Source organism: Mobula birostris, chromosome 1 (genome assembly GCF_030028105.1).
Source record: "Mobula birostris isolate sMobBir1 chromosome 1, sMobBir1.hap1, whole genome shotgun sequence".
Taxonomy (NCBI): Eukaryota; Metazoa; Chordata; class Chondrichthyes; order Myliobatiformes; family Myliobatidae; genus Mobula; species Mobula birostris.
In genome coordinates this window covers 56,067,560-56,083,322 of record NC_092370.1, presented here as the reverse complement: position 1 = coordinate 56,083,322, position 15,763 = coordinate 56,067,560, and the positions used below count along the sequence as shown (strand labels likewise).

General features: G+C 42.3%; 1 protein-coding gene across 1 annotated transcript in view; it reads right to left on the bottom strand.

The window, feature by feature from the left end:
- Nucleotides 1-15,763, bottom strand: part of kcnq3 (potassium voltage-gated channel, KQT-like subfamily, member 3) — a 397,673-nt gene that overhangs the window by 10,640 nt on the left and 371,270 nt on the right. Inside the window, exons 11-12 of the mRNA XM_072260735.1 lie at nucleotides 13,930-14,029; nucleotides 4,645-4,776 (exon numbers count right to left, since the gene is read on the bottom strand). Coding sequence (XP_072116836.1) covers nucleotides 4,645-4,776; nucleotides 13,930-14,029 — 232 coding nt within the window. The remainder of the gene's footprint in view (nucleotides 1-4,644; nucleotides 4,777-13,929; nucleotides 14,030-15,763) is intronic.

Sequence of the window (15,763 nt, the reverse complement as noted above, 5' to 3'; positions counted from 1 at the left end):
CTGAGAAAATTTCTAGAAAATTGTGGGGATCAGGTTTAGATTGAATGAGTGAGTAACTGAAAGAATTTAGCATTAGTCAATCAATAATACCAAATGTATTCATATGAAACTGAATGCTAATAAATCCAAAACCTGATTACCTACCCGTAAAGCGCGTGGCCAAGTGGTTAGGGCGTTGGGCTCACGATCTGAAGGTCATGAGTTCAAGCCCCAGCCGAAGCAGTGTGTGGTATCTTTGAGCAAGGCACTTAACCACACACTGCTCCAGTCCACCCAGCTGAAAATGGGTACTGGCAAATGCTGGGGGTTAACCTCGCAATAGACTGGCGTCCTATCCGGGGGGGAGTCTCGTACTCTCAGTCGCTGGGACGGAGAAGAGGAGAGCTGTCATTATTGGAGACCCTATAGTCAGGGGAGCAGACAGGAGATCTTGTGGACGTGAGAAGGACACCTGCATGGTTTGTTACCTCCCGGGTGCCAGGGTCTGGGATGTCACTGACCAGGTGCACGATATCCTGGTACGAGAGGGAAAGCAACCAAAAGTCATGATACATTTTGGGACCAATGACATAGGCAGGAAGAGGGATGAGATCCTGAAGAGTGAGTTTCAGGAACTAGGCAGAAGGCTGAAGAACAGGACCTCAAGGGTGGCATGCTCAGGATTGCTGCCAGTGCTACGTGACAGTGATGGTAAGAATTGGAGGAGATGGCAGTTGAATGCGTGGCCGAGGAGTTGGTGCAGGGAGCAGGGATTTAGACGTTTGGATCATTGGGATCTCTTCTGGGGAAGGTTGGACCTGTACAGATTGGATGGGTTGCACCTGAACTCGAGGGGGAGCAATATCCTTGCAGGTAGGTTTGCTGGCATGGTTCAGGAGGGTTTAAACTAATTTGCGAGGGGGATGGGACCCAGAGCGATAGAGCAGTGAAAGAAGTGCATGGAATAAAGCCAGATCTAACATACAGAGAGGCTTTGAGGAAAGAGAAGCAGAATAAACGGTGTAAAGACAGTAAGGTAGAAGGGCTGAAATGCGTGTACCTCAATGCAAGAAGCATCAGGAACAAAGGTGATGAACTGAGAGCTTGGATACATACATGGAATTATGATGTAGTGGCCATTACAGAGACTTGGCTGGCACCAGGGCAGGAATGGATTCTCAATATTCCTGGATTTCAGTACTTTAAAAGGGATAGAGAGGGGGGGAAAGGGGAGGAGGGGTGGCATTACTGGTCAGGGATACTATTACAGCTACAGAAAGGGTGGGTAATGCAGCAGGATCCTCTTTTGAGTCAGTATGGGTGGAAGTCAGGAACAGGAAGAGAGCAGTTACTCTATTGGGGGTATTCTATAGGCCCCCTTGTTGCAGCAGAGATACAGAGGAGCAGATTGGGAGGCAGATTTTGGAAAGGTGCAAAAATAACAGGGTTGTTATCATGGGTGACTTTAACTTCCCTAATATTGATTGGCACCTGATTAGTTCCAAGGGTTTAGATGGGGCTGAGTTTGTTAAGTGTGTCCAGGATGGATTCCTGTCACAGCATGTGGACAGGCCGACTAGGGGGAATGCCATACTAGATCTAGTACTAGATAATGAACCGGGTCAGGCCACAGATCTCTTAGTGGGAGAGCATCTGGGGGACAGTGACCACCGCTCCCTGGCGTTAGCATTAGCATGGAAAAGGATAGAATCAGAGCGGACAGGAAAAATTTTAATTGGGGAAGGGAAAATTATGAGGCTATAAGGCTGGAACTTGCGGGTGTGAATTGGGATAAGGTTTTTTGCAGGGAAATGTACTATGGACATGTGGTCGATGTTTAGAGATATCTTGCAGGATGTTAGGGATAAGTTTGTCCCGGTGAGGAGATAAAGAATGGTAGGGTGAAGGAACCACGGGTGACAAGTGAGGTGGAAAATCTAGTCAGGTGGAAGAAGGCAGCATACATGAGGTTTAGGAAGCAGGGACCAGATGGCTCTATTGAGGAATATAGGGAAGCAAGAAAGGAGATTAAGAAGGGGCTGAGAAAAGCAAGAAGGGGGCATGAGAAGGCCTTGGCGAGTAGGGTGAAGGAAAACCCCAAGGCATTCTTCAATTATGTGAAGAAAAAAAGGATGACAGGAGTGAAGGTAGGACCGATTAGAAATAAAGGTGGGAAGATGTGCCTGGAGGCTGTGGAAGTGAGCGAGGTCCTCAATGAAATTTGGCCAGGTGGATTCAGAAGGGGGCATGAGAAGGCCTTGGCGAGTAGGGTGAAGGAAAACCCCAAGGCATTCTTCAATTATGTGAAGAAAAAAAGGATGACAGGAGTGAAGGTAGGACCGATTAGAAATAAAGGTGGGAAGATGTGCCTGGAGGCTGTGAAAGTGAGCGAGGTCCTCAATGAATACTTCTCTTCGGTATTCACCAATGAGAGGGAACTTGATGATGGTGAGGATAATATGAATGAGGTTGATGTTCTGGAGCATGTTGATATTAAGGGAGAGGAGGTGTTGGAGTTGTTAAAATACATTAGGACAGATAAGTCCCCGGGGCCTGACGGAATATTCCCCAGGCTGCTCCACGAGGTGAGGGTAGAGATTGCTGAGCCTCTGGCTAGGATCTTTATGTCCTCGTTGTCCATGGGAATGGTACCGGAGGATTGGAGGGAGGCGAATGTTGTCCCCTTGTTCAAAAAAGGTAGTAGGGATAGTCCGGGTAATTATAGACCAGTGAGCCTTACGTCTGTGGTGGGAAAGCTGTTGGAAAAGGTTCTTAGAGATAGGATCACTGGGCATTTAGAGAATCATGCTCTGATCAGGGACAGTCAGCATGGCTTTGTGAAAGGCAGATCGTGTCTAACAAGCCTGATAGAGTTCTTTGAGGAGGTGACCAGGCATATAGATGAGGGTAATGCAGTGGATGTGATCTATATCGATTTTAGTAACGCATTTGACAAGGTTCCACATGGTAGGCTTATTCAGAAAGTCAGAAGGCATGGGATCCAGGGAAATTTGGCCAGGTGGATTCAGAATTGGCTTGCCTGCAGAAGGCAGAGGGTGGTGGTGGAGGGAGTACATTCAGATTGGAAGATTGTGACTAGTGGTGTCCCACAAGGATCTGTTCTGGGACCTCTACTTTTCGTGAATTTTATTAACGACCCGGATGTGGGGGTAGAAGGATGGGTTGGCAAGTTTGCAGACGACACAAAGGTTGGTGGTATTGTAGATAGTGTAGAGGATTGTCAAAGATTGCAGGGAGACACTGATAGGATGCAGAAATGGGCTGAGAAGTGGCAGATGGAGTTCAACCCGGAGAGTGTGAGGTGGTACACTTTGGAAGGACAAACTCCAAGACAGAGTACAAAGTAAATGGCAGGATACTTGGTAGTGTGGAGGAGCAGAGGGACCTGGGGGTACATGTCCACAGATCCCTGAAAGTTGCCTCACAGGTGGATAGGGTAGTTAAGAAAGCTTATGGGGTGTTAGCTTTCATTAGTCGAGGGATAGATTTTAAGAGTCGCGATGTAATGATGCAGCTCTATAAAACTCTGGTTAGGCCACACTTGGAGTACTGTGTCCAGTTCTGGTCGCCTCACTATAGGAAGGATGTGGAAGCATTGTAAAGGGTACAGAGGAGATTTACCAGGATGCTGCCTGGTTTACAGAGTATGCATTATGATCTGAGATTAAGGGAGCTAGGGCTTTACTCTTTGGAGAGAAGGAGGATGAGAGGAGACATGATAGAGGTATACAAGATAATAAGAGGAATAGATAGAGTGGATAGCCAGCACCTCTTCCCCAGGGCACCACTGCTCAGTACAAGAGGACATGGCTTTAAGGTAAGGGGTGGGAAGTTCAAGGGGGATATTAGAGGAAGGTTTTTTACTCAGAGAGTGGTTGGTGCGTGGAATGCACTGCCTGAGTCAGTGGTGGAGGCAGATACACTAGTGAAGTTTAAGAGACTACTAGACAGGTATATGGAGGAATTTAAAGTGGGGGCTTATATGGGAGGCAGGGTTTGAGGGTTGGCACAACATTGTGGGCCGAAGGGCCTGTACTGTGCTGTACTATTCTATATTCTACGTTCCCGCCACAGAAATCGGCATAAGTACCGGCCTGATGGGCCCCAAGGCTCGGGAAAGATTTTAACTTTAACTTTTAAAGCTTAAAGGAGGCTGCAGTGGAGGTGTTGTCATCTTCAAAAATTCCAAAGATTCTAGAACTATTCCCAAAGATTGGTAGGTAGCAATTAACTCCATGACAAAAGAAAGCGGGGGACAGAGAAAATGAGAAATGATAAACCAATTACCCTAACACAGGTGGTAGGTATATGCAAGGTAATAGTAAAAAGACACTTGGAAAAATTATATTACATTTATGATATGAAAATTATTTTTTCTTAATTTAGAGTTTGTGAGGCTACATGTAGCAAACAGAAAAGTGAAAAGCAGTGAATCTGGTATATTTTGATACACAGAATTTCCTCAGCCAAGTGTACAATGTGCATAATAACACCAGAACAATCACTGCACTGATGCTTAAGAATAGATAACAAATATCATATCCTATTGACATCTTCTGATTGTTTTTCAAAAATAACTTGTTAAATCGTGACATTTCAACGCATGCCATTTCACAAATTTATGCTTGGTTTTTCACTGCTTACCTGGACTGAAGATATTTTATTCTTGAGAGCATATCTAAATGTCCTGCCGAGTATTGTTCAATGACATCCTTCACATCATAAGGTCGTAAAGTCTCCTTGAACCTTTTCTTGTTGAGGTAAAATTTCATGATACTGAAGAGATAAATATGGTTATTTTATTTCTCCTTCACTGATTTAGAGAAATCATTTATGTTTTCTCTATGGCAGAAACATTTTCTCTTTGGATATTCCATTTGGTTTCTTCAATAATTTTTCAGTCAATCATTTTTGAATCAGCATGGTTTCCTTCAGGGAAAATCCTGCCTGACGAACCTGTTGCAATTCTTTGAGGAGATTACACTTAGGATAGATAAAAGAGATGCAGTGAATGTTGTATATTTGGACTTTCAGAAGGCATTTAACAAGGTACCACATATGAGGCCACTTACCAAGTTAAGAGCCCATGGTATTACAGCAAAGTTGCTAACATGGTTAGAGCATTAGCTGATTGGTAGGAGGCAGTGAGTGGAAATAAAAGGATCCTTTTCTAGTTGGCTGCCAATGACTAGCGGTGTTCCACAGGGGTCAGTGTTAGGACCACTTCTTTTTATGCTGTATATAAACGATATAGGTGATGGAATAGATGGCTTAGTTGCCAAGTTTACAGATGATATGAAGATTGGTGGAGGGGTAGGTAGCATTGAGGAAACAGGTAGGATGCAGAAGGACTTAGGCAGATTAGGAGAATGGGCAAGAAAGTAGCAAATGAGATACGATGTTGGAAAATGCATGGTCATGCACTTTGGTAGTAGTAATAAATGAGCGGACTATTTTCAAAACGGGGAAAATATCCAGGAATCTGAGATGCAAGGGCACTTGGAAATCCTTGTGCGGAACACCCTGAAGTTTAACTTGTAGGTTGAGTTGGTGGTGAAGAAGGCAAGTGCCTCGTTAGCATTCATTTCAAGAGTGGTCTAGAATACAAGAGCAAAGATGTGATGCTGAGGCTTTATAAGGCACTGGTGAGGTCTCACCTTGAGTATTATGAACAGTTTTGGGCCCCTCATCTTAGAAAAAATATGCTGGCATTGGAGAGAGTGCAGAGGAGGTTCACAAGGATGATTCCAGGAATGAAAGGGCTATCATGCAAGGAACATTTGATGGCTCTGTGTCTGTACTCGCTGGAATTCAGACGGATGAGGGGTGATCTCATTGAAACCTTTCAAATGTTGAAGAGTCCAGACAGAGTAGATGTGGAAAGGATGTTTCCCATGGTGGGGAGTCTAGGACAAGAAGGCATAGCCTCAGGATAGAGAGGCACCCTTTCAAAACAGAGAAGCGGAGAAATTTCTTTAGCCAGAACGTGGTGAATTTGTGGAATTTGTTGCCACATGCAGCTGTGGAGGCCAGGTCGTTGGGTATATTTAAGGCAGAGATTGATAGGTTCTTGATTGAACATGGCATCAAAAGTTACGGTAAGAAGGCTGGGAACTGGGGTTGAGGAGGATACAGAAAGAAAAGGGTCAGCCATGATTGAATGACAGAGCAGACTCGATTGGCCAGATGGCCTAATTTTGTTCCTATGTCTTATGGCCTTATGGAATAATCAGTTTTGTAAATTAGAATGTGCAATTCCATAACGTTATGAAGGAAATAGCATTATTCTTACCTAGCTCATTTATTGTCATTTGGCTGAGTATAATAACCCAGTACTTAATAGACCTAGAAAATCTAATACACATTTATCAGTTTAACAGCAATGATGTGGACTACAAATTACAAAAGGATATAGAAAAGGCTTGTCAGAAGGGCAGTATTATGATAATTGTGGGGGATTTTAACATGCAAGTGGATTGTGAAAATCAGGTCAGCACTGGATCTCGAGAGAGAGAATTTGTAGAATGTCTGCGAGATGGCTTTTTAGAACAGCTTGTTGTTGAGCCCACTAGGGGATCAGCTGTACTGGATTGGGTATTGTGTAAGGAACCGGAGGTGATTAGAGAGATTGAGGTGAACGGACCCTTAGGAGGCAGTGATCATAACATGATTGAGTTCACTGTGAAATTTGAAAAAGAGAAGCCGAAATCCGTTGTGTCGGTATTTCAGTGGAGTAAAGGAAATTATAGTGGCATGAGAGGGGAACTGGCCAAAGTTGACTGGAAAGGGACACTGGCGGGAAGGACGGCAGAGCAGCAGTGGCTGGAGTTTATGCGAGAAGTGAGGAAGGTGCAAGACAGGTATATTCCAAAAAAGAACAAATTTTCGAATGGAAAAAGGATGCAACCGTGGTTGACAAGAGAAGTCAAAGCCAAAGTTAAAGCAAAGGAGTGGGCATACAAGGAAGCAAAAATTAGTGGGAAGTCAGAGGATTGGGAAGCTTTTAAAGCTTATAAAAGGAAACTAAGAAGGTCATTAAGAGGGAAAAGATGAACTATGAAAGGAAGCTAGCACATAATCTCAAAGAGGATACTAAAAGCTTTCTCAAGTACATAAAGAGTAAAAGACAGGTGAGAGTAGATACAGGACCAATAGAAAATGATGCTGGAGAAATTGTAATGGGAGATAAGGAGATGGTGGGGGAACTGAATGAGTATTTTGCATCAGTCTTCACTGAGGAAGACATCAGCAGTATACCGGACACTCAAGGGTGGCAGGGAAGAGAAGTGTGCGCAGTCAAAATTACGACAAAGAAAGTACTCAGAAAGCTGAATAGTCTAAAGGTGGATAAATCTTCCGGACCAGATGGAATGCACCCTCTTGTTCTGAAGGAAGTAGCTGTGGAGATTGCGGAGGCATTAGCGATGATCTTTCAAAAGTCGATAGATTCCGGCATGGTTCCGGAGGATTGGAAGATTGCAAATGTCACTCCGTTATTTAAGAAGGCGGCAAGGAAACGAAAAGGAAATTATAGAACTGTTAGCTTGACATCAGTGGTTGGGAAGTTGTTGGAGTCGATTGTCAAGGATGAGGTTACGGAGTACCTGGAGGCATATGACAAGATGAGCAGAACTCAGCATGGTTTCCTTAAAGGAAAATCCTGCCTGACAAACCTATTGCAATTTTTTGAGGAAATTACAAGTAGGCAAGACAAGGGAGATGCAGTGGATGTTGTGTATTTGGATTTTCAGAAGGCCTTTGACAAGGTGCCACACATGAGGCTACTTAACAAGATAAGAGCCCTTGGAATTATGAGAAAGTTACATACGTGGATAGAGCATTGGCTGATTGGCAGGAAACAGAGAGTAAGAATAAAGGGATCCTATTCTGGTTGGCTGCCAGTTACCAGTGGTGTTCCACAGGGGTCTGTGTTGGGGCCGCTTCTTTTTACGTTATCAATGATTTAGATTATGGAATAGATGGCTTTGTGGCTAAGTTTGCTGATGATACGAAGATAGGTGGAGGGGCCGGTAGTGCTGAGGAAACGGAGAGTCTGCAGAGAGACGTGGATAGATTGGAAGAATGGGCAGAGAAGTGGCAAATGAAATACAATGTTGGAAAGTGTATGGTTACGCACTTTGGCAGAAGAAATAAACAGGCAAGCTATTATTTAAATGGGGAGAGAATTTGAAGTTCTGAGGTGCAACGGGACTTGCGAGTCCTCATGCAGGATTCCCTTAAGGTTAACCTCCAGGTTGAGTCGGTGGTGAAGAAGGCGAATGCAATGTTGGCATTCATTTCTAGAGGAATAGAGTATAGGAGCAGGGATGTGATGTTGAGGCTCTATAAGGTGCTGGTAAGACCTCACTTGGAGTACTGTGGCCAGTTTTGGTCTCCTTATTTAAGAAAGGATATGCTGACTTTGGAGAGGGTACGGAAAAGATTCACTAGAATGATTCCGGGAATGAGAGGGTTAACATATGAGGAACGTTTTTCCGCTCTTGGACTGTATTCATTGGAGTTTAGAAGAATGAGGGGGGACCTCATAGAAACATTTCGAATGTTGAAAGGCATGGACAGAGTGGATGTGGCAAAGTTGTTTCCCATGATGGGGGAGTCTAGTACGAGAGGGCATGACTTAAGGATTGAAGGGCGCCCATTCAGAACAGAAATGCGAAGAAATTTTTTTAGCCAGAGGGTGGTGAATCTATGGAATTTGTTGCCACGGGCAGCAGTGGAAGCCAAGTCATTGGGTGTATTTAAGGCAGAGATTGATAGGTATCTAAGTAGCCAGGGCATCAAAGGTTATGGCGAGAAGGCAGGGGAGTGGGACTAAATGGGAGAATGGATCAGCTCGTGATAAAATGGCGGAGCAGACTCGATGGGCCGAATGGCCAACTTCTGCTCCTTTGTCTTATGGTCTTATGGTAGGAGGTAGTAGAAGTCTGCATCAGAAAATTCTTCTGCCAATCACTGACAAACTGATCGAATCCTGTTCTCAGTGGCATCCCTTTCTCCATTTATTTCAGCATGTTACTCTTAAGCTTGATGCTTTACTTAATTCTCTTTCACTTCCCTGAATCCTCACTGTCATACTTTTGCATATGCCCCTCCTTTTACTGCATCCAAATTTTCACTCTTCATATCTTATAGGATATGAGAAGTGGTTGCTTCAGGCAGACACAGGATGGGCTCACGAAGAGCAGCCTTTGTTTGATGAACTTAATGGAGTTCTTTGAGGATATATAATGATTGCAGTTGATGGAGTGGAACAGGTGGATGCTGTATACTTGGATTTTCAGAAGACATTCAATAAGTTGCCCCATAAAACATTTATTGATAAGGTAAGACTACATGGAGGTAAGGGTAATGTATTAGCATGGATAGAGGTTAACCTGTAGAAAGAAGAGAGTTGATATAAATGGGTGTATCTCTGACTGGCAGGCAGTAGTGAGCAGTGTGCCACAAATATTGGTGCTGAGCCTTCAATTGTTCACAATACACATTAACGATTTTGAAGAGGTGACCAAGAGTAACGTCTTGAAGTTTGCTGATGACACTAAATTGAGTGGAAGAGCGAATTGTGCAGAGCATGTGGAGAGCCTAGAGAGAGATATAGATAAATAGTGTAAGTGGGCAAGGGGAGTACATTGTTGGAGTACATCGTCAATGGAGTATATTGTTGGTAAATGTGGTTATCCGTGTTGGAAGGGAAAATAGAAAATCTGATTATGATTTAAAAAAGTGTAAGATTGCAGCATGTTGTTGTGAGGATTGGGAACGCTTGTGCATGAATTACAAAAGGTTGGTTTGCAGGTGCAACAGTTTATCTAGAAGGTAAATGGAATGTTGGCCTTCATTGCTAGAGGGATTGAATTTAAGAGCTGGTATGTTATGCTGCAAATGAACAGGGTACTGGTGAGGCTGCATCTGGAGTACTGCACGCAGCTTTGATCTCGTTACTTGAGAAAAGATATGCTGGCATTGGAAATGATGCAGAGGAGGTTCATGATGTTGATTCCAGAGATGAGGAGGTTAACCTATGAGGAGAGACTGAGTCACCTGGCACTATACTTACTGGATTTCAGCAGAATAAGAGGGGATCTTAAAGAAACAAATGTACAAAGTTATGAAAAGGATAGATGGGTTACTGGCAGGAAAATTGTTTCTGCTAGTAAGTGAATCTAGAACATCATAAAATATATTTAAGACACAGTTCGATGGATTTTGGCATAGCAAGGGAATTAAGGGCTAAGGAAAAAGGCAGGTAGGTTGAGCTGAGTCCACAGAGAGATCAGCCATGATCTTACTGAAGACAGAGCAGGCTCGATGGGCCAAGGTCCTCCTTCTGCTCTATTTCTTACGTTCTTTTAGCTTCTGCTATAGGCCCCCAAACATCGGAACTCGGGCTCTATTTCCTCTTAAACCAAGAACCTGATATTGTGCAATTGCTAATTTTGATATTTCTGATCCTTTCTCCTCTTCTAGTTTACTAACTAACTAAAGCTTTTTATCTAGGCGTCCTCTTTCCTGTAATTAAGGTAGTGATTTCATCTGAATCATTGCAATGTTTGGGTTTTACTCTAATGTTAATAGAAAACAAAATAAATCCAGCTAATCTAACCTTGGCAGGATAATTAAACCTCTTTCTGCACTGCAGAGGGAATAGTGTTCTCATGTTCATGTGAAAAGAAGGAAAGCTCTCAGAGTCGATTTTTCCCATGGAATGATCAACACAATTATGCTCTTGTCTGATTGAATTTCATCATGTAATGCAAGACAGAATTAATCAAAAACTGATACCTATAAGTTACTCTGTTCAAAATATATTGTGTTTCAGAAACTTTAAAAGTCCAAATAACATCTGCTTTTGAGCTTCTGGCTTTGTCCTTGTTTTGTTAGTAATTTAATGTGAAAACCAAGTGGTGTTGTACAGAATGCTCAGTTTATTAGTTGAAGCTCGCAAGAAAATAGCTCACATACTTTAATCCTTCATTCACAAGAATCCACAGAGCTACTTTTTTTTTCTGACTGGCAGAACCAGCTTTGAGACTTCCATCCACACTCTGGAGATTCGAGCAGAGCAAGATAGATACAGCATCAACATAATTAATACTGTATCTTCCGTGATCTCAAAACCATAGGGGTCTTCTAAAACCCAATAGTTCCAGAGCCTAAGTTCCTCTACTTCATTTGCCATTTCTTCATTCTTTTGTTGACCATGCTGGCACATTGCAACCATGGTCCTGGACCTTCACCCTAGCTTCTCATTTTTTTAAAAGGAGAAGGCATATAGTATTACACTCCCAGTGTGGATTCCATGCTTAAAGCACAGGGGCAACAGTTCTCTATATGCTGAAACTTCCAAGCATTGCACTAGGACCAGAGAGGCTTCATGAGAATGATTTCAGGAATGAGAGGGTTAACATATGAGGGGCATTTGCTGGCTCTGGGCCCGTACTCGCTGGGGTTCAGAAGAATGAAGGGGGAGTCTCACTGAACCCTATTGAATATTGAAAGGCATAGATACAGTAGATGTGGGGAGGATGTTTCCTACGGTGGAGGAGTCTAGGACCAGAGGGCACAGCCTCAGAATAGAGGGACATTGATTTAGAAAAGAGATGAGGAAGAATTTCTTTCACCAGAGGGTAGTAATTCATTGCCACAGATGGCTGTGGTGGCTAAGTCATTGGGTATATTTAAAGTGGAGGCTGATATGTTCTTAATTAGTCATGACGTCAAAGGTTATGGGGAGAAGGCAAGAGAATGGGATTGAGAGGGATAATAATCAGCTATGATGGAATGCTGGAACAGACGCAAAGGGCTGAATGGCCCAATTCTGCTCCTCTGTGGTCTTATGGGTCTATGATGTGTGCAGGAACATGGTTCACTTTAATGATAAAATCACACTGGATATTATTCTTTTTGACTCAAAGTAAAAGGAATTTTGTTCAAGCTCAGTCTGGTCATTTAATATTTCACAGAATCTTATCTGTGGCCTCAGTCTGTTGGGATGGTATTACTAATAATAAACAGGAGTTTTATTATTTATTGTTGGGATGTTGTCAATTACTGCCTGTCCCCAAATGAGTACGGTTCAACAGAGGAGGCATCACATTACAGGCTTCCTCAATGAATTGCCATGTTCACCATTTCTGCAGGGATAACAATGGTAAATTAAATAACTAGACATCTCCTTCTGTCTTCATTTTTAAGAAGATGCGTGTCACTCGAGTAACGGTTTCCATACGAAATAGGAATACTTACTCTTGAAATATCCAGAATTGTTGTGATGAGCCATTGAGCAATAGGAGGGAAGAGATGGAAGTGAGGGGAAATGGGGATGTTTGTGGGAGTGGGGAGTGTTGTTTGTTCTTTTAATCTACTCATTCTTCACAGTGAGAAGAGAAATGACAGCTTTGACTGCGGAACCAAAGAACACAAATCTGAAGAGAAGTGAACTGGGAGTATTTGTTTCGTGTAGATGGTGTGGAGACAATTTCCATACGAATGGTTAAACTGTTGGATAGATGAGAGAAGCTCACTCAGCCATAATCCAGGGTGTATTCATTGATTCCTCAGAAACTGTGTCATCTACAAGGTGTTAGTACAACTCTTACTGTCTCAATGAAGGGTATCACTGAAACTGTTTTCCTCACCCCCCCCCCCCATCAATACCTTCTCAGTACGCAACAGCTGATAGCAGTCTGCAACCTCTGCTATACTATTGAATATTGAAAGGCCTAGATACAGTGGACTTGGAGAGGATGCTTGCTATAGTGGGGGAGCCTAGAACCAGGGGGCACAAGCTCAGAATACGAGGACGTCCCTTTAGGACAGAGATGAGGAGGAATTTAAATAGCTGTGGAAGCCAAGTCATTGAGTATACTTAAAGTGGGTATTGATAGGTTCTTTATAAATATAGGCCATCAAAGATTACGGGGGAAAGGTAGGACAATAAGTTTGAGAGGGATAAAAAAAACAACCGTTTAATGGGCTGAATGGCCTAATTTGGCCTAATTCGGCTCCTATGTTTTATGGTCTATGCTACAGCAAGAATTGACAGTGGCTCTGGGTGTTGGTCATCAAAATCTGAATGCAATGATTGTATCGAGCAGCATCAATTTCAGACCTTTCGGCAAAAACATTTTCTACTCCAGAAGAAAAACCTCTACCAACAACCATCTACATTAGAAAATTAACTCAAGGTACTTTGTAAAAATCAATCTGTTTAAAATGATAAGGAAGAGTTTAATCAAGGATGCTTGGGGCAGAAAATAAAATTGTATGGTTTAGGGATGGACTTAAAGATCTGTGCCTAGATGGCAATGGTGGTGTCAGAGTTGAAGGAATGTGGAAAACTGGGTGGATTGGTGCTTAAGGCAATTTTATAGAAGTTGGGATGAGAGAGATCTGTAAAAGCTTTGAACACAAGAATGAAAATCTGAGTAGGAGGTTTCAAAGCTCAGGACATTCAAAAGTATTGGCACTGTGGCTAAATCAAAATGTACTTAGCAGAGTTTTTGATGATCTAAATTTTATGGGCAGTGGAAGAAGGTGAGAAAAACTGTAAAATATTCACTTCCAAAGTTGAAGTTTCAGTAAGATGGATCAAAGCATGGTGGAGTGGGCAACGTCAGATTTGTGGGAAGAATTGTTTTAAGTATAGACAGCATGGTTGCTTAAGAGTTGCTTTAAGTATGGTCTTATGGATAGTGAAGGCAGAGAAATTGTGTAAAAGCATTTGAGTTTTTTTCTTACACAGTTTAAGTGCAGAGCTATATAAAGTTGATTTAAAATTCTTAGAAAACTTGCTTTGCCCATTTCATTAGTAATTCTAATAAATTCAATCAAAATATCACCATTCTTAGGATTTAAAAGAGAAGGCAGTGGAAAAAGCACATATTTTAATTTTTGAATAAGCCTTACCTTGCAGCCCTGATAACAGTTTTCAGTGTAGGGATCAATTCTTCCATGAGAGCAGATTGATAAGCCTTGTCCTCGGGTTCTTGTTCTACTTCAGCAGCATCTGAAAATCAATGAAAATGGCTCTATTGTCCTTGAGAGTGCAATAATTAAACAAAACCTTTCACAGCCAACAAGCCTGATGTTTTCTGTATTTCAGGAGAAAGATGTCCCAGACAAAACATCTGGTACTAGGTTCTCTCCATTCATCGTTAATCACTAAGCAAATCACTAATGAGAACATAGAGGCAACAGGGAGAAAAAATTACAATGTCACCCCTTATTAGATTCAAGATTCAGGATTTAGATTTACTTATCACTTGAACAACAATGAAGTGAATCACTGTGTTAAGATTCAACATGCCCAAAGTTTTGCTGGGGGCATCCTGCAAGTGGTTCTCCGGCGCCAGTGTAGCATGTCCATAATTAATTATGTAAACAAACAAGAATTCTTAATTAAACAATATATTTGCAATATTACTCAAATATTACTGAAATATTAAATACACACAAGTATTTGGAATCTACTGACAATTTGCTGACCCGGTGGCAGTCTATCAGCCCTCCTCCAAGCTAATCTGTAGGTCTGACCACAGATGTCTTATGTCATTGTCGCTGGTCCTCAAATGCGGAGTGGAGAATTAGATTCTGGCCTGATCTTTAATTCTCCCACATCCTTATCCCTAAACCGTAACCTGAACCCTAACTCCTCTCTCTGTCCCCAAAACAGTCCCCATGAACCGAAAACAATTAAAACACATCTAAACGTGAGCCCTGATCTCTGTGGAGACAGCAGGTTGGCACAATCTTGAAATCCCATCCAATATCCCTCTATACCTTTCCTATTCATGTTTTGAAGAGAAGCAGCTGAGGTCACCTCAGTGTCCTGCCAAACATCAACCTTAAACCAACAATATGGTCAGGATACTAAATTTGCTCACATTTGGAAGGGCATGTTAAAAAACAGTCCCTGTTTTCACATATGCAAATATCCATTGGTATTTGACGTTTATTGGTGGATGCAGGGGGCATTTCATGTTAAGATATCATACATATAGCCCAGATGTACAGTGATTTTTTCATCATGATGCTGAAACTGATACACAGTAAATAATTACAGATTAAATCCTTTATCTGATCCCAAGATACTAAAATTGGTCAAGTTAGGTAGATGAGAATGGTTTCAGGGTCCCCATTCATAGTGATTCCCTTAAAACTCACAGAAGAGACTGGACTTAGACTGACACTCTACTTCATATCGAATGGGATACCCAGTCTGCTTTGGTGAATACTAAAGGTTCCTTTATGGATTTGGAAAGAACTACAGAAAGTAATGGATGTAGCCCAGTCAATCACAGGTAAACCCCTCCCCACAACTGAGCATACTTACAAGGAGCACTGTCGCAGAAAAGCAGTATCCATCATCAAAGTTCCCCAACCATTCAAGTCATGCTCCCCTCTCGTTGCTGTTATCAGGAGGCAGGTGCAGGAACCTGAAGTCCCACATCACCAGGCCTGAGCCTGGTGATAATAACAGTTATTATCCCTCAACCATTCGGCTCTTGAATCAGTGGGGATAGCTTCACTCACACCAACAATGAACTTATTCCACAAACTATGGACTCACTTTTAAGGACTCTACAACTTATGTCCTTGATATTTATTGCTTATTTATTTATCATTGTTATTATTTTCTCTTTTGCTTTATGTATTTGCACAGTTTGTTGTCTTTTGCACGTTGGTTGTTTGTCCGTCTCTGTCGTATGTGGTTTTCATTGATTCTATTGTGCTTCTTTCT